Below are 25800 nucleotides of genomic sequence, written 5' to 3' on the forward strand. Positions count from 1 at the left end.
TGGAGTTCTTTTATTTGGGTAGACATAAAGACCAAATTAGGTTCGCAGATTCTGTCCTAACTCTTCTCATGCTATATCATAGAATATGATACCTTTGTCCTTTTCCTGTATAATCCAGAGGGTTCGTGGTTGTTACCAACAGAAATTGCTAACTATTTGGGGGCAGAAAGTTGTATTGAGAGTGTATTAAATAGCTACACAGCCAACACCTTAACAGCCACTGTTACTGCCACATCAGTTACACTCAGGTCCTCTGAGGAGTAGGTACCAGGACGGATGTGATATATAACAGATTTGTTGATGGAAAATCCTATGACAGAAAATAATATGGGACCCTGTAGGTGACTGGGAAAGCTGTTGGATTGCAATATAAGTCTCAGCTTTATGAGGGAGGGAAGGCAAGACTGTTGGCTAGAAAGAGTATTAGACTGAAGTGCAAGTCTAATAAAATTATTCGCCATGTTGATGCAGAGTCCAAAATGCAAAGTCACCTATTGGAACAATCCTACACGTCTAAGAAGTGGACCTGCTTGCTCAGTTATTGATGGAGTCAATGTGGTCTCAGAGCAAAATAGCAAACTTTGATCATAACAACTAGGGCCATGGTTAATTGCACACCCTGCATTTGGAGAACTAGGAGGCACATTTTTATTATGGTCTCAAACAAAGGTTTTGTATTACTGTATGTCACTGATCTCAATTCAAGGAATACATCCTTGGATTCAGGTTATCTAAGTCCCATACCTGTGTCCTGATTGTCAGGGGGATTTGCTTTGTAACAAGATCTGTTGAGTTTCTCCCATAATTAATGGAATTCAGATGGTAGACAAGATCCAGAAGAGGACAAATGCTCACTACACTCTTTGAACTCCTTAATATCTTTATCTTGTTCATTGTTGGTTATAAATATTTACAAATAATAAAGTGTGTGTGTGGGGGGGGATTGTAGGCACATGTACCAAGCTCCTAGGACTAGAGGTCAGAAAACAACTTGAGGGAATTGGTTCTCTCCTTCATACTATGTATGTTCTGGAGATCAAATTCATATTGTCAGGCTTGACAAGGTGCCTTTACCCACTGAACCATCTTGCTGGCCCACAAATTATCATTTTGGGTACAGAATCTTGCTGTATGTCCAAGGGTGGTTTGGAAGTCATTGTGCAGCCCAGGCTGGCCTCAAACTCACAACTTGTTTTGCTTCCCCCTCCAAGTGTTGAGATTACAGGTGAGCCACCATACACAAAAATGTTAAGCATATGTGTATTTAAAAAATGTTTATTGAAATAGTATGAATATAGGTAGCTGGTATTCAAATGCTCTCCCACAATCAATCAGTCAATGGATCATTCAATCAAGCAAGCTAGCTACCAAATAAATGCAAATTAAAATCCAGCAGGATGGCTATAGTCAAGATTGGTAACAGTTGTTGGAGCTGTGGAGAAACTGGTATCCTTATATACAGTTGATGGAAATATAAAATAATGAAACCACTTTGGAAACATCTGGTAGTTTCTTGAAAAGATTATATATAGTTACCCATGAACTGAAAGTGCATTCATGGTGAGGTAATGGCTCCGTTGGTAATGTGCATGCTATGAAACGAAGTAACCAAGTAATAACCACAGTGGGTCTAGGAAAGCAAATATCATGCCTTCTGTTTTCCAGAATTAACAGGAGGAGACAATTTTGAATAGGTTGTTTCTACTCTTGGGTATTGCCTCTCATGCCCCCAAGTATTTCAGATGAGAGATACTCGCCCTGCACCATCTCCATTTCATAGATGAGGTATCTGAAGTTCAAAGGAGTTCATTTGGTTTGTTCGAAGTCGCTGCAACAATGGTCCTAGGACTGCTGGCCAAACCTCTCCCAAGGTTCTTCATGTGATGAGTCACTACAAGACCAAATAAACAAAAACAGATAGTTAAGAGCACTTGTTGCAAAAAGAAAAAAAAAAGCACTTGTTGCTCTTGCATAGGACCCAGGTTTTATTCCCAGCGTCCACATGGTGGCGCACAACTGTCTATAACTCCAGTCTCAGGGGATCTGACATCCTCTTTTGATCTCTGAGGGCACCTGGCACATACATACATGTAAGCAAACCCCTCACAGACATAAAATAATAGAATCAATACCTCTAAATGTATTAAAAATAGAAACAGGTGGGGCACAGCAAGCTCATCTTTCTACAACAGAAGTAATGCTGGCTACTTCCTCCTCCAGGTTCCCTTAGCTTCCTGACAACGCCTTTTTCCTTTTACATTGTTGTTGTTGTTGTTGTTTAATCTGTGTGCATGTGCGTGTTGTGTAAGTGCATGCACCACTGTGTGCATATGGAGGTCAGGGACAAATTGCTGAAGTTGGTTCTCTCCACTCTGTGGGTTCCAGGGATTGGACTCAGGTCCTCGGGGTTTACCTGTTGAGTCATCTTGATAGCCCCTTGAAGATGTTTTTAAGTTTTTTTTCAAATGTGTGTGTGTATCTTCCTGTATGTGTCTGCTGTGTGTATGCCTGGTGCTCAGTGAGACAGACAAGGGCATCAGATCCCCTGGAACTGCAGTTACAGTTGGTTGCGAACCACCATATGGATGCTGGGAACTGAACTCAAGTTCTCTACAAGAACAGCCAGTGCTCTTAACCACTGAGCCATTAGATTTGTTTTGTTTAGTTTTGTTTTGCATGCAGGGGAGGGGTGGACAGATTCATTGTATATCTTATTTTAGCCTCAAATTCATGTAACTGAGTCTGGCCTTGAACTAATTTCCCTGCCTCCACCTTCCAAGTACTGGAATTATAAGCATTTCACCACCCATTTCCTGACTTATTTTAAATGCCCTTGTCTCAAACAAACAATACTGTCTTCAGATTCTGGCTTGAAAGCCACACGACAAACATTAAAGGTCACAGAATGGGGTGGATGTGGTGGTACACACCTGTCATTCCAGCACTTGAAAGGTAGAGGCAGGAGGGTCAGGAGTTCAAATTTATCCTTGGCAACATATTGATAACAAGTTAAAAGCCAACCTGGGATACATAAAAGCAGTCTCAAAAATAAATGTGCATGCTTCATAGGGTTGCTGAGGAGAGCAAGGGAAACACTGAACACAAAGCATTCCTAACACAATGCATGAAAAGAGTCAGCAACGAATAAGTGCTAGTTATTATTAGTATTCTGTGAACTGACACTTTTGCATGTCTATGATTCTCTGAAGACTACAGTTCTTGTCTTATCTGATGATTATCTGAAAGCATTTCAAGAGCCCAGATTAATCAGAGAAAGACAGATTGAATCATATTTAGTCATATTCTGTTAGGCTTATTTCATTGTATTCTAATTCTTTGAGAATTAAGACTTCATCTGCATCAGTCAGGGTTCTGCCAGGAGACAGATGGTATGCTCAAATTAGCGTAATTAGTAGAAAATTTAACAAAAGGACTATCTACAAAGGTGTTGGCAGAAGAGTAAAACCAAGAGGGAGGCAGTGCAATAACTTAGGGCTGTTTCCATCCTCCATCCAAAATGAGAGAAAGAACATTCACCACTTAAGAAGAGATCTAACATTCAGTTCAGGGACAATAGCCAGCCCGAGGCACTCCTGCAAGGAGAAAGGCAAGAAGAAACAAGATGGCCCCAGTTCGCTGCCAGTGATTCCGTAGCTCAAACTGTCCAGAAGCCAAAGGGAAAGACTCAGTGGTGTACAGCCTTACTTCCTGGCATACAGGACAGGGTGGAAAGGGTTGGAAAGGGTAAGCAGAAAATTGATGATATGTATATATATATGGTCAATCAAAATGCACCCAAACCGGAAGACTGCATCCCTCTGACCAATCAAGAGAGAACAGAGTACTATTTTGTATAAAGCTAAACCCAACTAGTTTATCACTCACTACACACGGAGCAATAGCTTCTGGGGAATCACCCCTTTGGAAATTCTGTAATAATCTAAAACTCAAGGCACCATGATGTAACTGGCTTGTGTATACTTATCAAACCAACCAGATACACGTCTTTTTTCACCAATCATGCATGATGTGTGTGTGTGTGTGTGTGTGTGTGTGTGTGTGTGTGTGTGCAGGTGTATGCATATGTGTCAGCATGTGTGTGGAGGTCAGAGGACAACCTTAGGTACTGGTCTTTGCCTTCTGTCTTGTTTGAGACAGGGACTCTTTGTTATTCAACACTTTATAAGCAAGGCTATCTGACCAGCAAGCTTCTGGGGGTTCTCTTGTCTGTGTCTCCCGTTTCCCCATAAAACTGCAGGGGTTACAGATAGGTGTACTACTATGTCAGGCTTTAGGTGGGTTCTGGAGATCCGAACTCAGTTCCTCAGGCTTGTACAGCAAGTGCTCTACCCACTAAGCCATCCCCCCAGCCCTCAGAGACACTCAATGGCAGGAACTTTCTAGTATTCCTTGTCTTCATATTGTCTTCGCTTCCCTTTTCTCATTAATAAGGCCAAATATTTTCAATGTATTACTTTTTTTTCATTGTATTTTATGTGTACGAGTATTTTGCCCACATGTATGTGGGCCATGTATATGCAATTCTCTCAAAGGCCAAGAAAGGGCATCAGATGGCCTTGGGCTGAAGTTAATAGCTGTTTGCGAACTGCCATGTGAGAGCTGGGACATGAACCCAGCTACTCTGGAAGAGAATGTATTACATTTAATAACTATACAATAAATGTCTGAAGAATGGTGATGTAGAAAGATTCCCAGCACCCACATCACGGTGTCTCGAAACCATCTGTTAACTAGGGGATGTGATGCTCTGTTCTGGCCTCTGTGAGTACCAGGCGTAAAAGTGGGGCACAGACATACATGCAAGCAAAACATTTACACACGTTAAAAGAAAAAAGTCTCCAGGAAAACTTGTTCCATTTAGGTAAATGACCAGAACCTGCGTGCTCTAGAAGAGCAGAAAAGCCTTTTGATAGCAGATTAAACATGGGAAATCTGTCCCTTCTCCACGGTGTCATCGGTACCAAATACCCATGTCTAGCCACACTTGACAGTGGTCAAACAGGATGAGTATGCCTTGGACCTCCTACACAGAGATGTATCTGCAAGATCAAAGGAAACTTTCACCTGCACTCCTCAGTAGAGCAAGACCCAAGAGATGATACTAGTTGGCACTCCACTTTTTCCTAGGGTTGTTTCAGTGGGGCCATCTTTACTGGTCAGCAAGAGGCAGAATAGGCTAAGAATCCATTTCCTATTTTCTTACTTAGCATTTGGAGGGTGTCTAGCAAGGAGCTAAACTTCCACACAATGCACAATGCACAACACACACACACACACACACACACGCACACACACACGCACACGCACACGCACACGCACACGCATACACTCAGAGTAGGGAGGGCAGGGAGGTATTGATTCCAGGTGATTCTCGTATATCCACCTCCTATCTCACTGTAGGAGTGCTGGGTTTACTCATGCACATCACTGCATTTGGCATTTTTTTTTAATTCGGAGCTGAGGACCGAACCCAGGGCCTTGCACTTGCTAGGCAAGCGCTCTAACACTGAGCTATATCCCAAACCCCTGCACATCACTGCATCTGGCTTTTTATATGAGCTCTGGGAATTGAACTCAGATCATCAGGCTTTACCCACTGATCCTTCTCATCTATACACAACACACACACACACACACACACACACACACACACACACACACACACACAAGGGGGGAGGGGCAACAGGGTAGAAAGAGACAGATGAGGCAACACTGCTTTTTCAAACAGGGAGCAAAACTTCTAACCTGTCCAGCAACAAAAGATTAGAACTGTTGTCTCTACAGGATGGTATCAGTAAGAAGGATGGGAAAGAAACTTTTCCATTATTTGTTTAAATAAGAAAGGTCGAAGCAGTAATTCATTTTGGCCAGAGTCAGCAGACTCCAATAGGAAATTCTGTATCCACCCTAACACAGACCTGCACAACACATCTCAACATCTTTTCCAAAAACAAGCCAAGTGTAGTGGTGTATGCCTTTAGTTCCAGTACCTAGTTGGCAAAAGCAGATCAATCTTCGTGAGTTCAAAGCCAGCCTAGTTTACATAGTGATGTGGTGATATTTTATTTGTGCTGAAATGTGGTGATATTTTCTTTGTATGTTAATAAATAAAGTTTTCCTGGAGATCAGAGGAAATAGCCAGCCATAAACAAAAGTCAGGCAGTGGTAGCACATGCCCTTAATCCGATCACATAGCAAGCAGAGTCTCTGTGTGTTCAAGGCACACTAGGGAACAGCCAAGCAGGGTGACACATGCCTTTAATCCCAGTACCAACCATAGAGACCTGGAGGTCTGTACAGACAGGCAGTGACAAGGAAATGAGGTAGCTGAGTTAAGAGCCAATGAGAAGGCAGAACAGCAAGGCAATAAAGGTGCAGGTTAGAGAGGAAGAAGCTCTCTCTTGGGAAGCTACAGTGGCATGGTGAGCTAAGGTTAACTGGTGGCTCTCACTATTTCTCTGATCTCTACAGCTTTCACCCCTGTATTTGGCTCTGTGTTTCTTATTTAATAAGACTGTTTAGAAATTTGTCTACATAGTGAGTTTCAGGCTAGCCAAGATTACACAATGAGACCCTATCTCAAAAAAGAAGAGGAGGAGGAAGATGAAGAAAAGATTTGCCTTTTGCCTCCCAAGTGCTGGGACTAAAGGCATGCAACACCATGTCCGCCCCTGTTCAACATTTTCTGATATCAAGGAAATGTATGCCAGGATTGGGACAAATAGAATTCTTCATTTGCATGGGCTACCATGATTGGTACAAACATCTTCATCTACAGCAGGGACTATTGTGATGGATATACATGTCCTGTCATGATTGGACAAACACAGATCTTAATGGATGACTGCTATGTTTGCTGCAAGTGTGTTCCCTCATTTGCATGGAAGGAATGCAAGGAACTATGCCATGATCTGTGCAAATAAAAGTCCTCATTTACATCAGGAGCTGCTTTGATTAGTGCAAATGCTATCTCTCGTTTGCTTGAGGGACCATGCCATGATTGGTACAAGCACACGCCTTCATTTGAATGAGGACTTGTTATTCTTGGGTCAAGTATCGTTCTTCATAGGCATGGGGGTCTACTGTGCTCACAAAAGAACCTTTGCCACAGCAGCACCCATTTCTGATTATATAAGCAAGCTGTTGGGTTCACTTCATGAGCTCTCTGGGAGATACCCTCTTATGCTGTGTTGTAGCACTGAGACCAAATTAAAAGACTTCTCACAACTCTCCCTTTGCCCTTTATCATTACTACACTGAGCTGTGTTGGTAAACACAAAGAAAGGAAGGTAGCAATAGTAGTGAAGGTGGCAAAAGCCACTGCCTTGAAAGCAGCAGCAAACGCAGGCGCAGTAGAAACTACATGGCAGATGAAGAGCTGAAGAGTATGGCTAGAGTATAGATAATGGGGAATGGAAGCAATAGAGAAGAGAAGAACCATGGAGAGCGGTAAAACCTGAAGTTGTCAGTGGCTTGGGGACCCTGACACTCCGGGTCTAAGAGATACAACACTTGGCACTCTCACCCCGAGGAGCCCAGCACCTGAAGCCTCTATAAAAGCTCTAACATGAAAGTACCAGCTGTTGCTGCTGCCTGTTACTGTCTGATGACACTAACTGCTGCTGGAATCAAATGAATACAATAACTGCCATTTGCCAGGACCGCTGGTATCGAAAGCCCAGAGCAATAACTCTCTGTATCCATTTTCTGTTGCTGTGGTAAACTGCCATAACTAAAAGCAACTTGAAGAAGAAAAGGTTATTTTAGCTAATGCTTCCAGAGGTAAAGACTCTGTAATAGCAGGGAATGCATGGCGTGACAGCAAGAGCAGAAAGCAGAGAGACCACATGCTCTTCCACACACACAAAGCAGAGAGAGAATAGTGAGTGGGAGGAGGCTATAAGCCTTCAAAGCCTGTCCCCAGTGAGTACCTCCCCCAGAAAGGCGCCACCTCCTAAAGGTTCCATAACCTCCCCCAAACAGTGCCACCTACTGTTCAAAATCCATGAGTTACTGGGGGATAGTTCTTTAAATTATTTTAAATCAAGACATGGATAATACAATCTATTTTGGTCATTTGATTCTTCTTGCAGTAAACAAACCCACCTCTTCCACGCCATGCTGGGATTTTGTCCGACTTGAGATTTCACAGGGCTTTACATGCTGTCAAAATCGCTGTTAAGTTCATACATGCAACTGCTCTGTTGTGTTTGGAAAAGGTTGTCTCCTTGTACTCATTCACTGCCTCTGGCTCTTATAATCTTTTCACATCCTCTTCCATGAGGCTTCCATGGAGGGAGGAGTATGTTATAGATGTCACATCTAGAGCTAAGCATTCTGCAGTCTCTTGTTCTCTGAATGTTGACCAGTTTGTGGGGCTCCATTAACTACTGTCTTTTCTAAGAATATCCTTTGATGAAGGTCATTAGGAGTTGCCTTAATACTATGCCCTTTTAACAAACTAATGGTAGTTGGTTCTCCCCTAGAGCCTATGGCCTATCCAGAAACAAGGTCTTAGCTCTGATAATGGTACCAAGTATAGGTCCCATCTCATGGCTTGGGCCTGAAATCCAATCAGAGTGATTGGATACTCCCATATCATTTGTACCATATTTACAGCTATATAAGACTGATTACTTTTCTCCTCCAGTAGCATACAAGGTACCTTCCAGTACTATGGAAGCTATCTAGTAGGGATGAAGCTTCCATGTCAGCTTGATTTCTCCATATTCCACCACTCAGGTATGTGGTATCTTTACTAGGAGAGTCTTTAAAAAATATCTATTAAAGATTTTTACATGTGCTTTGCTTCCATATCTGGGCCTGGTGCCCAGAGAGGCCAGAAGAGGGTGTTAGAGCATCAGGAACTGGAGTTACAAATGGTTGTGAGCCACCAAGTTAATACTTGGGACTGAACCTGGATCCTCTACAAGAACAGCACATGATTTTAACCACTGAGCCATCTCTCTAGTCCCAGCAATAGAGTCTTGTGATCAAATTATGGAGTGTTGGCATAACCTGTAATGTGTGGAGATCTATGGTACCCCACTGGCCAACAACTCAAAAAGAAGTAACCCACTTCTAGTACTGGGATTGTTATTTGCTAGCATGTGGTATCTAGCTGTGGTATTGTGAAGGACATTTCTTATTCAAACCACCACAGCCTCAAGCCAAAGTGACTATATCCATAGATCTTTAGTTCTAAAACATCAAGCAATAGATAGACCTCTAGATATCAGGGGTGATCAAATACCATGACCAAAACAACTTGGGGGAAAAAGGCCTTATTAGCTTATACTTCCACATCACTGTTCTTCATTGAAGAAAGTCAGAACAGGAACTCAAACAGGGCAGGAACCTCCAGGCAGGAGCTGATGCAGAGGCCATGGAAGAGTGCTGCTTATGGCTTGCTTTTTATAGCTTGCTCAGCCTGCTTTCTTACAGAACCCAGGACCACCAGCCCAGGGATGACTCCACCCACAGTGGGCTGGGCCCTTCCCATCAATAACTAATTAAATGCCCTACAACCAGATCTTAGGGAGGCATTTTCTCAAATCAGGTCCCCTCCTTTCCAATGACTCTAGTTTGTGTCAAATGGACATAAAAGTAGCCAGCACACTAAGGAAGACTAAGTATGGAAAAGTATGGACAGATGAAATAGAGGCCCAGAGCAGAGGCAGCCCCTCTAGAACCTTGAGTCCCACACAATCTGTGGACTACCTAACCTAATACACAGACTAGGAAGCCAGACTGCCTAGGCTTGAGTTTTAGCCTTACCACTGGATGGAGAGCCTTTGTCAGTCTCCCTAAGCTCTGTGTGAGCCTCATCTATTAACAGTAGGAATGACGGCCCTTTCTTCGTCGTGTTGCAATGAGGATTAAATGAGTTAATATGAAAAAAAGTACTTAAAGAAGCCCAGTGAATTCTATATGAACTTTTGAAAGGAAATCTATAATGAATAAAAATTCATTTTGTAATTATCTGTAATCACACAAGAAAAGGGGATGTGTTTGGTTCCTAAGAACGAGGAAGTGGTTACCATGGATATGCTAGAACCTTGACAAGCTATTGTTAGAACATTGCCTACCCTTTAAGTGGACAAGTGGGCTGTATTAATCTATCCAGAAGGCTAAAATGCTCAACAAATCTTTCTGAAACTCAACACAGTTAACATTTTTCAGCCCAAAACTCAACTTGTTATCAGATAAATAATTAACCATCTCAAGGTAAGCCAAACACATAGATCTCTTCACTTTATGGGAATTTATAAGCTTAACTTTAGGTGATTTCACCCCAGGCTATGTAGAAGAGGCACTGGACATAATAGCATCCATAACTGTCTAATAGCTCGGGTCTCCCCCCCACACACAGCCTGTCAGATTCAATACTCTGAAGCCATACTGTCTAGGTTTGAATTGTGGTCATCCCACCTACCCTTCTTACCTCAGAAAGGAAGAACTTGTACAGTGCCAAACTGGACAAACAGAGACTAAGATCAAGCTAAGAAGCTCTGAAAATGATTAAGGTATATGAATGGCAATCCAGATTTTCTTTTATTAATGAAAGTGGAAGGGATGCTAAGTGGGAAAGGTGAGGGGAAGAGATAAAAGGGTCATGGTGGATGAGTGAAATCAAAGTATATTATTTACATATTCTAAAGTATGCTGATGAAACTCATTGTGTACAATTAATGTACACTAATAAATGTACTAAAAAGGAAATTGACATGAAGATATTACCAACCTTGTCTCAAAGGGAGACAGCCATCATGGAATCAAGACAACTAGGCTCTGTCCTTTCAGGCTCTAGGTCTTATTAGCTTCATGAGCAAGACTAGAGTAAGGTTGTTGTTTTGATAACAGGCCATATATATGGCTTCTTTTTTTGTCTGATGCAAGCCATTCTCCAGCAGATCTTTAGGGAAGCCAATTTCCTAAACAGTGAACTGTACTCAAAGACAAGCTATAAAATGCGATTCTCTGAAAATAACAATGCTCCAAAACAGGGGATGACTGGATGACCATGCAGAACCATGCTAAGTCATCCATTAATAACTGGCATACAAACTCCTCAATGAACAGGGAGGCAAGGCCCATATAGGTCCAAAATGGCATCTTTGCTTAACCCTATTGCTTCTTCCTACAACTCTGGGCATCAGCAAAATGAACTAGTAGAAAAATGTAAGTCAAAATCATACTGAGACCTCACTTCATGCTTCCTAGGATAGCTACAAACACCAAGACAGCAATAAGCTTTAGTTGCACATGTGGAGGAAATAGACTCTCTAGCATTTCCTGGTATGAGTGGGAAATGTTACGGCCACTTTGCAAAACAATCCAGCAGTTCTTTGAATGCTTCAACACAGATACAGCATATAACACAGAAATCACTCCTACGAATATACCCAAAAGAAATGAACACATTTACACACACGTTTATAGCAGTGTTAGTGCTAAGCCGATAAGTAGCAACAATCCAAATGTCCATCAGTGGATGAGTGAATGGATGTGATAGACCTACAATTTTCAGTCACAAAAATGAATGAAGCCAAGGGTGGTGACTCATGCCTTTAATCCAAGCATTCAGAAGGCAGAGGCAGGCTGATCTCTGTGAGTTCAATGTCAGCCTGGTCTATATAGCAAGTTCTATGAGTAAGACCTATCTCAAAAAATTTAAGGATTCATACATGCTACAACATGGAACCAGTTGCCTAAATTATCTTTTACTTAGGCAATCACTTTCAAACCAGGCTGCACATTAAACTTACTTGAGAAACATTTAACTCCCTTGGAATCTTTGGCAGTGGGGCACCTGGACTGCTGTTTAATATCTACTAGTCTGCTGTAGGTGATATCTGAGGTCCCTTACAGATCCTAGGAACTGGATAAAATCTATGAAAAGTGGATCACCAACACCTCTACTTCTGAAGCTGAGGCAGTAACAGAACCAAGCCCAATGGAGAAGTTACTCAGAATGAATCTTCCAATGGTTCTTTACACTAAGCTGCTTCTCCACTGAATTATCACACCTTTCCCCAAGACTGAATGAAGATATTCCTAGTAGTAACAAACTATAGCTAAAGGGATAGATAGGGTCTATCTGGTTGTGTCTGTGTGTTGGGTTGCTTTGGTGACAAGTCACTCTATTTTGTAGGAAACTACATATTACCACAAAACTGTCATTGGAGCTCAGGGTAGCCAGCCTCTCCTCTGTGGCATTTACAAGTTAGGCTGGGTTGAATGATACAATGGAATTCCAACAGTCACAGACTTTCTATTTATCAGCAGCTGTACGACAAACTAACTTAATTCCCCATCGATGTGATTTGTCATTTATTTTTGTCCCTTAATATTTAAGAAGCAAGCTGAATCATGTTCCGACTTTTCACTGCCTGCTGGTCTCGTCAAAAGGTCACAGAAGTAAAACAAAGGTAAGTTTCCAGCTACTTTTCCATACCCAATTTGGAATGACTTCCCAAGTATCTGCCTCAAGTTCTACAAGGGACAAATGGCCACGACACATCTGGGAAGTAATCAGACAGCAAGTACAAGACTGGGAATAGAGTTGAGAGAGGATGATCATTCTAGAAACAGAAGGTGTGTGTGTGGGGGGGGGGGGGGGGGGGGGGATGCATCCTTGGAGGATTTGGGAGGGGTAGCCACACCACTCCTGCCACTGTGGTGGGGCTTTTTCTGATACATGAGTTGAGACTATTGCAGGCTAAGCTTCAAACATGGAGAAAGAATAGAATTCTTAGTCTAAGCTTTAAGAGATTCGTGGCTTTGAGTAATTTTTCTTTTCCTCTCCCAGGAATGTGACTATCATTGTCATTGGCTTGGACAACTCAGGCAAAAGTCATCTTATGGAGGCCTTTCAAAGATGTAAGAACTAAGAGCATTAGTTTCTGGTGTGGGTCTCCCGGAAATAGTCATTCCACCTTAGCCTTAGTTCCTGGCCCTCAGTTTCTCTCTTGTAAAGATAAATATCCCAGTCTCCTCATTAGGCATTAACAAACTGCTTATAGAGTATCTGTCACCTGCTCCCTTTATAACATGTCCTCATGGAAAGTCCTCACATGATGTCAATACAAATGGCCTTTAAGTTATGTAAAACATTGTAGTTAATTTTGAAGCATAGTGTGTTTAAAATGCTGTCTAGTTTCAGAGCTCAATTCATGTGTAATTTGGTCTAGATAAGAAACAAGTGTAGAGTAATAAAGAAGTGTAATAACACAAAACTTCACGACAGGTGATATTGAAAGTTAGAGCTTGAGAAATGTTCAGTTCAAGTATAGTGCAACATCTCCAGTCCCTCCATATTTCCAGAATCAGTCACATAGCATTGTAGGAAGCTGCTATACTTGTTGTGAAGCGCCAGCTACCTGTTAATCAATCAGAAGTCAACACAGAGTCTGGCCCATCATCAATGTTTTGAATTGATATAGGAGTGTCATGACATGGCTGAGTTTTATAGACCGTGACAACCCTCAGCAAAGTAGAGGAAATGGTCACCCTGACACCTGTATCCATGGTCTATCTGGAGTTTCTTCAGTTTCCTTCAACAACCGTGAACTTTGGCCGATCTCGTTATTTCTACTCATTCCTCTAATTATTGGAGAGATGCAAAAATCAATTCACGACACTCCCCTGCACAGCACGTGTCCATATAGCCCCATTGTTGTTGAAGTCAAACTTACCCATCTTAGCAGCACACCACGTCCTGTTTGCGCCTCGGACTCTTCCTCCAGCTTCACTTCAGCTCTTCACACACAGCACTCTGACACAACAAAAGCAAAGGCTCTGCCATTCCTCTGCCACAGCACCGTACTTCACAACGACTGCAGTTTTAGCTCCTCGGCCATCCACATAACCAAGCCCCTCAGTTCATACCGTGGCTACCGGAAAGCCCGCCTTTATTCCCTGCACCACATTCCTTGCTCACACCCCCTGGCATGCACTATCCCAAGAGCCTTGCCCAATTCCAAATCCACCACTAACTCAGGAACCCCATGAGAAGCAATGGATGTTTTCCTCACTGAGTCTCTGCTGTTAACGTCTTCAATAATTACTCCTGGAATGAAAGTTCTCCACCATTCCCCTGAGACTACATGTGGCCTCTTCAGAACTTCTTCTCCCTCAGCCCCAGTAGATCCTCCAATTGCATTTTTGCCAACCCCTCAGCCTGGCATGCCCCGTTAGATGCAGCGCACTTCGCTCCTTGCATCTCCCAATACTGCTAGGCAGAGATGATCAAAGGCAAACAGTGACAGCAAAGTCCACAACCAGGCAAGACAAGTCACAAGATTACTGACAAGAATGGGGATAGTTTACTAGAGCTCCAGCTGCCTCAGCCCTGGATTCCCATTCAGTCTGGGTGGGGCCTGGGAAGCCACAACATGACAACTCCCCAGAAGTTTCTGATGGCCAGTCAACTGTAGGAAGCACTCATCTGAAATTAAGCACAAGCTATTCATCTGAGACAAGTGTCTGTTTCCCATTCTGACTCCTGGAGCAGAGTGGATGTAGTTTGTTAGTGCATAACTTGCCTTGTGCTCAGTGGATAACTTGGGGCTGGCTCATAAATGCATTGGTTTATGGTAGTGACTTCATTCACAGAGACATTCTAATAGACACTGATGTCATTCTGAAGAATGTCTCGGGCCACCTCTGTTCATGCAGGTCCACTTAAAGTCAATCTAGTAGGTTTCTATGTACTCCCAAATGGAATAGCTCACGTCTCCTGTTCCTGTGGTTTTCAAAGATGAATGTCACAAACAGATAACTTTCAAGGAACTACATTCCAGTCTGTAGATAGGAACCTGTATGGACATTTAAAGACACCAGCTACAAAACAGTTTAGTATACAAGCCATCATTATTGATGACACCATTCACTACAACTGTTTTGCATGCCATGGTCACATGGGACAAGAAATTAAGTATGAGCACATCCAGGTGCCCTAAATAAGAATGTTGTTGATTTATTCTTTTCACTCTTTGGCTCTTTTGGGGGCACACCATCGAGCTCCCAAATAAATCAATTGGAGGCTCATTATTACTTATAAATGCCCAGCCTTAGCTTGGCTTATTTCTAGACAGCCTTTCTTAACTTAAATTATACCAGCTACCTTTTGCCTCTAAGCTTTTTTCTTTTCTTACTTCCATATATCTTACTTTCACTCTTACTCCGTAGCTGGCTGTGTGGCTGTGTGGCTGGCCGCTGGTGTCCTCTCTCCTTCTCTTGTTCTCTGATCTTCTCCTCCCAGATTTCTCCTTCTATTTATTCTCTCTGCCTGCCAGTCCTGCCTATCCAGCAGCTGCCTAGCTATTGGATGTTCAGCCCTTTATTAGACCATCAGGTGTTTTAGGCAGGCAAAGCAACATAGCTTCACAGAGTTAAACAAATGCAACACAAAACATCTTTGCATCATTAAAACAAATGTTCCACAGCATAAACAAATACAACACATTTTAAAATAATATTCCACAACATAAGAATATTGACATCTGTGACTCTCAAATCTGACTATACATTGCAATCACCTGGATACTTTTTAAAAAATTATTTATTTCATATGTATGAGTGCTTTGCCTGCATGCATGTATGTGTACCATGTACATGGCATGCAGTGCCTACAGAGGCCAGAAGAGGGGATTAGATGCCCTGGAACTGAAACTACAGACAGGTTTGAGCTACCAAGAGGGTGCAGGAACCCAAGTCCATCTAGAAGAGCAGCAAATGCTCCTAACCGCTGAGCCATTTCTCCAGGCTCAACCTGGGTGCTTTCAAAACAACATAATGCTTGAGCAACACTCCTCTGTAATCCCAGTGTCAGAGAATGAAGACTAGTGCCACAGGTTTTTAAAAGCCTGGGAAGATAAAGTTAGAGAACAATGAGGCAGTGATCAAAGTCACCTGGGAAGCCTGGTGACCTCTTAAGCCAGCATCAGGAAGCTCCCATATTTCAGTTTAGTGAGAGCCCATGTGCCTCTTTCTCATCAAGTGATGCTGAGGCACAACCACACCCAAGTTTCAGAGCTCTCAGGAGTAGTGATTGGCAAGCTTTAAAGTGCAGAAGAATCACATCAGGATCATGCTAACCATAGCCATTTTGTTACAAATGGTACAGATGCTTCCAACCCAAGCTTAGAGATCCTGAGATCTTGAGTCTTTTGGTCCAGGGTAGGGGTTAATAAGTACATCCATGAAACTCTGAAGCATACTACTCCCAAACCATACTTCATGAAACACTTAGCCAGGAATATAGAGATGAATGAGAGTTGGAACTTGCCCTCAGGGTATTTATAAATTAAGAGAAAAGATAAATGCAAATTTACAAGGAACTACTTCTTGTAGTGTCTAGCTAGCATCTAGTGTCATCAGCAACAGACCGAATTATTGAAGAAATTAATTTTAAGTAAAAAGAAGAACAAAACAAAACGGGAATGGTTATGTCTTAAAAGAAAGAATAACAAGGCTTTTTTAGACACGGAAAACAATATTTTAAAATTATCCTTTGGAGTTTTAACCCATTCACCGCTTTTTCCTCTGTTTATTGTTTGAAGTTATAATATAATGACATCACTTTGCCCTCATTTTCCTCCCTCCAAACCCTTCCATATGCCCTTCTTTGCTCTCTTTCAATTCATGGACTCTTCTTTCCTTAATTATTATTATATACACATATATGTATATATCAACATATATACATATATATTCCTAAATACATAACTACAACCTGCTCAGTCTGTATAATGCTACTTCTATGTATATATTTTCAAGTAGTGCAATTTCAATAGCAAATATCATATCAAAGTTGTGACTGAAATGTATATGCTTTCTGAAAGCTATAATTAAAAAGCTATAACTTGAAAATAGTAGAAATGTTATAAAACCACATTAAAGTATAGTTGCCATATATATGTGTATATTCTTAAGTGTGTATAAACAAGAATTTCTAAAAATCTGAAAGAATTAGTAATTTAGCCTAATGATTTATTTTGGCAATCCTATGGAAAATGTCATAGATAGATCTACTATTACCAATAAGAAATTACTGATTCTAGACTGAGTACTCCTAGTGTCAGAAATCGATGAAGTTATTAACTAATAATGTAAGCAGAAACTTAGACCATGACCATCAGTTCAACAAACTGTGAAGCATATAAAGACTTGTTGTAAAATGCATTTCTGTTAAGAGCTGAATGAGGCATCCAGTTCCTTACAGGATATTATGTTCTGGGCAAAGCGCTTACATGGGAAATGTGCCCACATCTGGCATCGTTTCTTGGAAGAGACGCACAAGAGACACTTCATGTCCTCATTCATAATAACAGACATTGTAAGAACTTCCTGAACCCCTACTGTAAGGCAATGGGCAAGCATAAAAATAGGTCAATGGCTACTTCAACAATGTGCTGAAAAAGAGAACAGTGAGAGGCCGGCAGGTCAGAGGAGGCTTCCTGAATAATGAGGTGGTTGGGTCTTGAAACTGTGAAAGAGAAAGAACTAGGACTGGCAAGATGGCTCAGCGGTTAAGAGCATTGGCTGCTCTTCCAGAGGACCCAATTTCAATTCCTAGCATCCACATGGCAGCTCACAAATGTCTGTAATTCTAATTCTAGGAGATCCGACACCCTCACATAGACATACATGCAAACAAAACACCAGTACATGTGAAATACAAAGAGAAAGAACCAGCATTCATTCATCAAACATTTATCGAGTACCTGTGTGCCACCTTCTGTGCCCAGCTTCATGAATATAACGGATAAAATTAAGAGTTCACCTTCCTATGGCAGTTTATAACTTAGTTGAGTAAACAACAGAAATTATGACTCTAATATGTGTTATAATAGTGCTAAACACAGGGGTGGAAAAGCACTTTATACAGACTAAGGATGGTGTGAGGGAATTTTTTCTACAATAAACAAGATCTAAATGGATATTTTATAAAAACAGCCAAGAACAGCCATATAATGGTGGAGAGAACGGTAGTTTGTGAAGGCCCAGCAAAAGGGAGACATGGAGGGTGAGGTGAGTTAGATAGGAAGCAGGTCCACTGTGGCCACCATTCAACTTATTGACTGAAGTCAGAAAGCCAGGAAAAGTGGTGATTTAGAAAGATGCATTTTGCTGGGCATGGTGGCGCACGCCTTTAATCCCGACACTCAGGAGGCAGAAACAGGTGGATTTCTGTGAGTTCGAGGCCAGTTTGGTGTACCTAGTGAGTCCCAGGCTAATCAGGGCTACATAGTGAGTCCCAGGCTAATCAGGGCTACATAGTGAGTCCCAGGCTAATCAGGCCTACATAGTGAGACTCCGTCTAAACCAACCAACCAACCATAGTAAGAGCACCAACAAAAAGAGAACTAGAAAGATGCATCCCTGAATCTGAGCAGGGCAGCAGGCTGCTGTGGTGGGGTTGCTGAGGGCAGGCTCTGCACCAGGATGGCCAATCTCATCTAACTACATTTTGCCACACTGTGGTCGTTTCTCCCCGCCTTCTATTTGTAGTGATTCCTAGCAAGATACACAGTGATATGAAACCAACACAGATTACACTTCTACTAGATGGTTACCAAGTATCTCTTTATGACCTGACTGGAGACCTAAAAGGCCGAGAAAAATGGCCAAGCTACTATGCTGAGGCACATGGGCTTGTTTTCGTCGTGGACTCTAGCGACATATCACGCATCCAGGAAGTGAAGATCATCTTAACGCGCCTGATGTTTGATAAAAGGGTATCCGGAAAGCCCATCTTAATGTAAGCTTCTGCCTTTGTGTCCCACTTCCCTTTACCAGTGTGCGTCTTGGGAAAGGTAGAAACATTACAGGCTCCTTTAGGCTCAGGGAGCTAGACCTTTTAGGCTCAATGAGGTAGAAAGGCCTAGTTCCCTGGTCACTGGTTTCAAGAGCCACTTTTCTACTACACGTTGTCACTTGGGACATGATACCTAACTATACAAATGAATCCTGAACCTTCATCAAGGAGAAAAACTATCTAGATCTCCTACCCCCAACCCTGACTTTTCCTGAAGACTCTTTTCCTGAATTTGCCCTTTTCTGATCTGGAAATTTGACGATGGCTGAGAGCAAATCCTATTTTGTACAATGTACAGTTCCGGTGCCTTCCTCCCTCGGTTGGTTGCTCAAGGCTTATGTAACTGGTACTCATTTCAGGGGGATACTTCCTGTAGCCTGTCGCACCTCACTCCTTCCAACTCTGCCTTTCGTCACTCTGATTCCTCATTAGCAACCCAACTAGAGTATGCAGAGTTTGGGAGATGTGAAACCTCACACCTGTTCATATCCCAATTAGCAACTGTAATTAAAGTTCAAGACGTGGTAGACAGGAAGTGGGAAATGAGCTCTGGGGATTATCTTGGATTTAGACAATTTGCACTCTTTTTCTGCTCCATTGAAAGTTGGCTAGAAACAGTCTAGTGTAATCTTACTGGGTATGTATTTAAGCCCAATTCCTGGATATGTGGCAGTTATACTATAGTTAGTGTTCCCCACCCCCTTTTTGTTTTCTGTTTGTGTTTTGTTTTCTGTTGTTTGTGAGACAACTGTGTAAACCAGGCTGGCCTCGAACTCACAGAGATTCGCCGGCCTCTGCCTCCCAAGTGCTGGGAATAAAGGTGTGCGCCACCATGCCCAGCTTTCCCCTCCCTTTGACTGTACCTTGGTTTCACTCTTGTCTTTTATATGCCCTGCTCTAGCCTGGCAAACAAGCAAGACAAGAAGGATGCCCTCTTGCCTTGTGATATCATTGAATATCTACTTCTGGAAAGGCTAGTGAATGAGACAAAGTCCATGTGCCGAGTGGTAAGTGTCAGCATCCCCTTTTCTTTCTCTGGGCCTGGCTAATAGAACCAGGGCCCTGTCTGTCATCAGCCCCATATGCTGGCTTGGGGGCAAAGTTCCTCTCCCTGACAGGCAACATCTGCCGTGATTATTTCTAACTTGACAGTGACAAATATTATACTCTGCCTTCAAAGCCGTTCTGTGAGACTTTAATATCCCCATTTTATAAGTGAGACAGCTAAACGGCCCGAGGGTCTCAGTGACTTGTTTGGGGTCACACAATGAAGGCACTATGGCCATTTTATTAAAGGGCCTCAGCTTTTATGCTCTTCATCTCCTCTCTCAGATGTGAATGCTGAGTGTCTCCTCGGAAGCTGAGAACCTATTTAGGCACAGCACACCTGCCTCTGCCATTTAGATGACAGTGATCAGGCCTTTAGACCCCAAAGGTCCAGGGATCCAGGTCCGAGGCCTTCTTTCTTTCTTTTTTACAGGAGCCATGTTCAACCATGAAAAACCTCCCAAAGAGGCATCAACAGCCAATAATTATAGGGCTGCGTTGGCTATTAGCTGCTATTGGTGATAAACACAATGAGCTGTATACTCGTCAACACACACCCAGTATGAGCATCTCAACCTCCAAGAACATCAGAGGCTGTGGAGAAAGATGCTCATCAGACAGGTACTGAGCTGCTTTCATTAGATTTACTGATAATACAAGTGGGAGTCAATCTTCAACACGACCCGTGAGTTCTGAAAGGTGCTTTAATTCTGGGCAGCAAGTCCTTCAGAATCTGATGGCCCAAATGGGGCTATGGCAGTGCCCATTGGCATTGCTAGGTATACTAGCAGTTCTGGAACGGCTTCAGCAGTCACTTTAATGGGATGAATGGCATATAGTTGTTTTTTTTTTTTTTAAAGGTAAAGCTAACCTATTGTTGGCATCCACAGAAGTTTCCTAGTGAGATCAGAATTTGCTTTACACAGCAGGGCTGCATTAGGGAATGGCTTGACCACATGCATGGTTACCAGGTGTCTGGAATGGTCTACACTTGGCTGTGCTAGGGGAGGTCTTTTGCTCCGCCTCTTGGCATTCCTTTAAAAGCCCTTTGGCAGAGACAGTCAGGGACCGATGGATAAGGATCCAGGCCCTTCCGAGGCTATCCTGTATTTCTGTCTGCCTCTCTCTATCTTTCTATCTAATATTTCCTGTTGCTCCTGCTCAAGAGTACTCTGGGGAAAAGTGGGGGTGGGATGCCCCCCCCACAACCTATCAGCATTAGGGCTTCTCCAAAATAGGGTTTGTGTTCCCTGAGCTGCCTTGTGGAAGACAAAGGGAACGTGCCCCTTAAGGAGCCTATTGACAATATTCTAAAGATGAATATTACACAGCTTCTCCGAATTCTCAGCCTCCAGCTCTCGGATCTGCCTAATCACGGAAGGACAGGAAAGAACAGGAATGCTGAAAAGACAGAGCAGGCTGAGATCGGGGTTTTGAGGAATATAAGGCCTAAATGTCCTCTTGCTCTGTTGCCACTTTCGCTGAGCAAAGGCTTATGGAAAGGATAGGATAGCAGGGCGGCTGCACTGGATGGAGAAGCTGGACGGCTGGGCCAGCTCGGGAGCAGAGCGTTTGTCTCACTCATGGGATGCCCTCAATTCAGTCCCCAGAACTGACGTGAGGAGAAAACTCTGGAAACCTGTCTGTCTCTACTCCTGATTTGTTCTTTCAAACTTAGCTTCGCGAACAGAGTGGGAATGCTCCGAGACAACAGACAGCATTTTGAGAAAAGACAGCACCTCGAGCACAGACAGCATGTGGAGCAAAGACGCTTTGAGAAAAGACAGCATTTTGAATCAAGACAGCATTTAATACAGCGCTCACTGGACGCCAGGCCCCTAAAGCCAATCCTACAGGTAAGTGGTTTTTTTAAATGCTATTGCCCATGGTCAGGAACTGAACTCTTGAGAACTAATCGACAATTTCCCTCTTCTTGGCATACAGAAAGATGGTCTGCGAATAAGGCCCAAAAAGAATATGTCAGTGACATTTGCTCTGGACATCATCATGGAGGAAGGTGAATGTTCTCGGAAGACTGGAGCTCAGAGTATCAGTAAGCCTTGCAACAGTAAATGTTACAATATGCAGACTCCAGCTCCATCTCTCGAGGGCAATCTTTACAAAGGTAATGTCGAATCACTGGCTGTAGAAGGAAAGTTATATAGGCCTTCCTTTCGTTTTCTACAGTAGCATTCCTACTTTGAGAATGAAACTCACTTTTCACACTATGGTTTGTTGTTGAGATATGTATGGGACAATGCTTAGAGACCACCTTCTGATAGGCCAGCATGGTACCCCAGCATTAGTTGACACAAGATCTTTAGTTGGCTATAGCAGTAACTTAAAGGTTATGCTTGCCAATGGTGGAAGCACAAAATGGCATAACCTTTATGTAGGGTGCACTGCCTATCTCTCTCTTCCCCTCCTTTTCTCCATATTATTAACAATTTTTAAAGTGGGGCTAGAGAGATGGCCCAGTGGCTAAGGTCACTTGTTCTTCTTGCAGAAGAGCCACATCTGGCTCCTGGCAACCACATGGTGGCTCACAATCGTCTGTAACTCCACTCTCAGGAGATCCCATGCCCTCTTCTGGCCTTTGCAGGCATACATGTGGTTCACAGATATACATGCAGGCAAAAGACTCATACACTTTAGAATAAAATAAATCTTAAAAAAAAAGAATTTAAAAATAAACTTTAAACTACTAGTCTCTTGCTTAGCTGTCTACAATTACAGAAGTACACAAAGAGTATACTAAAGGATATTCCAATTATAATATCCAGTACAAGAGCTAGATGTTGGAAACGATGTAAATGCCCAATGACAGGGATGGCTAAATGACCTAGGATGCATCCACACTATGGAGACATTAACACTGCTAAGGATGGGGCCTGGGGATGACTCAGTGCTTCGTGTGCCTCCCATGTCAGCATGAAGACCTGAGTTTGGATCTCCTGCACCCACTGGTCTACACCTGTAACTGTAGGGGGGGGGTAAGAGAAAGGAGCACCTGAATCTCAGTGGCTACCCAGCCTAGTTGATCAGTGAGAGACCCTGTCTCAAAAAAAAAAAACAAAAAACCATGAAGCGTTGAGTCCTGATCTCCTCATACATGTGTACTCAAACATATACACACATACACTATATACAAGAAATAAGTAAGTGCTAAGGATGACTTCCATTTACTAACATGGAAAGTCTTTCACCACTTGACATATATTGACTGTCAACTGACAATAATCATTTCACCTCAGGCTGAGTTGTTACGCATACATCGAGGGACATGCACTTGGCCACTAAGGAGGAAATAGGCACAGATAAGGAAGGAGTAAGCTGCAGAGACAGAATCTAGTAGAAAATAGAGTATGTCTTCCTAGATGTCAGCAACTACGCCTAAATGTTTATCCCAAACCCAAACTCATTTTCATTTCTATAACCTCAGCTCGTAGGCCAAAAAAGAGAGTAGATAAATGGAACACTGAAGAAATGTTATTGGAAGATCCATGTAGCAAAGCCTTCCGTTCCTGCGGTGAGTACTCCTTAAATAGTCTAAGAATGTTTAAGGCTGGGACGGAGGGGGGGTGTCCCACAGGGTGCCTTGGAAACTGGGAGGCACCCTCCTACCCCAGGTAGTACAATAGAAACCTTGTACTTGGCTTCACTTGCAAAACTGGCTGTGTTCTTTCCCTGATGAAACCTAACAGATTACTAAAGAGAAAATGGAGGAGCAGCGGAAGAATCATTCCCTCTACCACCTTTCAGTAAATGGGCACATCTTCAGAACCGGCAGGAATGCTCAGTCTTTGACTTTTACTGGATAATGTCTCTACAGCCCACGTACAAGTTCACCTATTCTAACATCACATCCTTGAGAACCATTGTTTCTCCATACCAGTGTGCTAGCCAGCAAATTCATCCTAGACTCACGGGGAGGCTCAGGAAGTTAGGTGTCGTCCACCTCACCAAAGAAGAGCAGCAATTTCCCAAATGTACTGAGATGCTCCTGAAAAAGCTTACAGATAAGATGTTGTGAACAACTGAAATTGAGCCTTAGAAGAACAGGGTTACTTTAGAATCACACGTTCCTCTTTAAGGTTCTCAGGTATAAAGGGACTGGCAAAATAAATAAGAATGATGTTCTACTCAATTGTTTTGTGTTTTTTTTTCTCCCACATCTCCTCCAAAAACAGGTAGGCTTTAAATACCTAGCTACTGTCTGTCTGGGAAACCATGTTGCTTTGCTAGCCTTTCAGGAACAGTAACTGCTCTTAACACATGCATAGATTCCCCCACTCCACACCCAGCAGGGTGTGGTTGGGATGGTAGTGGTCCCTTCCTGTTACTGTTATTATCACCTTCATCATGGGCCCCATTTATCAGGAGCTTTCTGGATACCTGGCACAGTGCTAAATTGTTCCGATCTATTGTCCTATTGGCAACCTTCCTGGGCAGGTATTATACCTGGCATCATTTCCCAAATGAGGATACTGTAAAAGGCAGAGCAAGGAATGGGAATCCAAACTTGCCTAGCTAAAGCTACCTTGGGCCAGAAAGATCCACACATGACTTTCTCTACCTCCGCCTAGAAAGAGAAAGCTATAGCCAGGAAATCACGCTGCAGTGTAGCCATGCCTCTGTGAGGAGGATTCCGTTAACAGCCCGAAGGGCACGCACCATGCTAGCAGGCATAGCTGACCGAGCACCTCCACTTGCTCAGATGCTGGGCTGCTTTACATACATTACTGCCTTCATCTTCATCTCACAGGGGCAAAACCGGATGTTCAGAGAAGTTACATGATCGGCCCCTGGGCACCCGCCAGGAGGTAGCAGAACCAGTTTGGGGTTTTTGTTTGTTTTGTTGTTTGTCTTTCAAGACAGGGTTTTTCTCTGTGTAGACCGGGCTGGCCTTAAACTCAAGAGATTCCCCTGCCTCTGCCTCCCAAGTGCTGGGATTAAAGGTGTGTGCCCCCACCGCCCGGCTAGCAGAACAAATTTTTAAACAAGGCCAAGTCCATGGGGGCTATAAAGATGACTCAGCAGATAAGAGTACTAGATGTTCAAGCATAGGGATGCGGGTCTGGATCCCAGCACTCGTGTAAAAAAGCAGAATGTGAACGCGTGTGCATGCACCTGTCATCCCTGAACTTTAAGGGACAGACAGGAGGACCACTGAGGCTTGTTGGCCGCTTGCATAGGTCCAGGCTCAGTGAGAGGCAGTCTAAAGAGTAATACAGAGAAAGTCTTCAGGCATCTTCTTCTGGCATCTGTATGTATGAATCGCCCCCCCCCACATACATGCATGTGCACCACAGATAAATATACCACACTCACACATGTACATACATACTCATGCACATAGATAAAAATAAATTCAACTCCATAATCCATGCTCTTAACTCTACCCTAGATTGCTTTGCCAAGCAGTATAGGCCAGTCAACCCACTGTTTGACAGATACAAACCTTTCAACTAAAAACTTCTTAAAAACCTGCATGAAAGAGGTTTCTCCTCCCTCCCTCCTCTTTTCTTTCTTCTTCCTCCTCCATCTCTCTGTGTAGTTCTGGCTGTCCTGGAACTCCTTATGTAGACCATGCTGGCCTCAAACTCACAGAAATCCACCTGTCTCTGCCTTCTAGGGTGCTGGGATTAAAGGTGCATGCCACTCCGAGCAGCACCAAGGCTACTTTATTATATCCAAAGGAACCACTTTAAGTGCTTTATTGGTCTTTGATTTGCTCTGAAAGCTTATTAGTTGTGGCACCGGAAAGAACTTTATAGAACCTCTAGTCAAACCCATGTTATACAGATGCCCAAGATAGTATGACTAGATACTGGCAGAAATGTTCCCTAAATCTGCATGGCCTGGGTGTCCAAGCCTGCATCCTCCCTAGGCCATTTTAATCCCACTCT

General features: G+C 42.9%; 2 protein-coding genes across 12 annotated transcripts in view; one reads left to right on the forward strand and one right to left on the reverse strand.

Moving 5' to 3' along the window:
* Positions 1-1259: 1259 nt before the first annotated feature.
* Trmt2b (tRNA methyltransferase 2 homolog B) overlaps positions 1260-25800 on the reverse strand; it is an 88965-nt gene continuing 64424 nt past the window's right edge. For all 10 annotated transcript variants that reach the window (XM_028875019.2, XM_028875025.2, XM_028875018.2 and 7 more), the window contains one exon: positions 1260-1891. The gene's annotated coding sequence lies outside the window, so the exon portion shown is untranslated. The remainder of the gene's footprint in view (positions 1892-25800) is intronic.
* Positions 10109-24033, forward strand: Arl13a (ADP ribosylation factor like GTPase 13A). 2 transcript variants are annotated; one of them, XM_037199428.1, is made up of 10 exons: positions 10109-10248; positions 12380-12452; positions 12833-12903; positions 18538-18787; positions 19746-19851; positions 20325-20512; positions 21570-21747; positions 21836-22016; positions 23334-23420; positions 23596-24033. In XM_037199428.1, the coding sequence occupies exons 2-10, from the start codon at positions 12394-12396 to the stop codon at positions 23601-23603; spliced, it is 1128 nt and encodes a 375-aa protein (XP_037055323.1). In that variant the 5' UTR covers positions 10109-10248; positions 12380-12393; the 3' UTR covers positions 23604-24033. The 2 variants fall into 2 exon arrangements, with proteins under 2 accessions (XP_037055323.1, XP_037055324.1); XM_037199429.1 differs by lacking the exon at positions 10109-10248 and having other exon boundaries at positions 12245-12452.

This window comes from Peromyscus leucopus, chromosome X, assembly GCF_004664715.2.
Source record: "Peromyscus leucopus breed LL Stock chromosome X, UCI_PerLeu_2.1, whole genome shotgun sequence".
Lineage (NCBI taxonomy): Eukaryota > Metazoa > Chordata > Mammalia > Rodentia > Cricetidae > Peromyscus > Peromyscus leucopus.

Excerpts from the sequence above, each read along its gene's own strand:
- Arl13a (XM_037199428.1), top strand. The coding sequence starts at position 12,394 with ATGTTCCGACTTTTCACTGCCTGCTGGTCTCGTCAAAAGGTCACAGAA. Across the intron at positions 12,453-12,832 it reads GTCACAGAAGTAAAACAAAG|GAATGTGACTATCATTGTCA; the intron begins GTAAGTTTCCAG and ends TTCCTCTCCCAG. Across the intron at positions 21,748-21,835 it reads CCCTAAAGCCAATCCTACAG|AAAGATGGTCTGCGAATAAG; the intron begins GTAAGTGGTTTT and ends CTTGGCATACAG.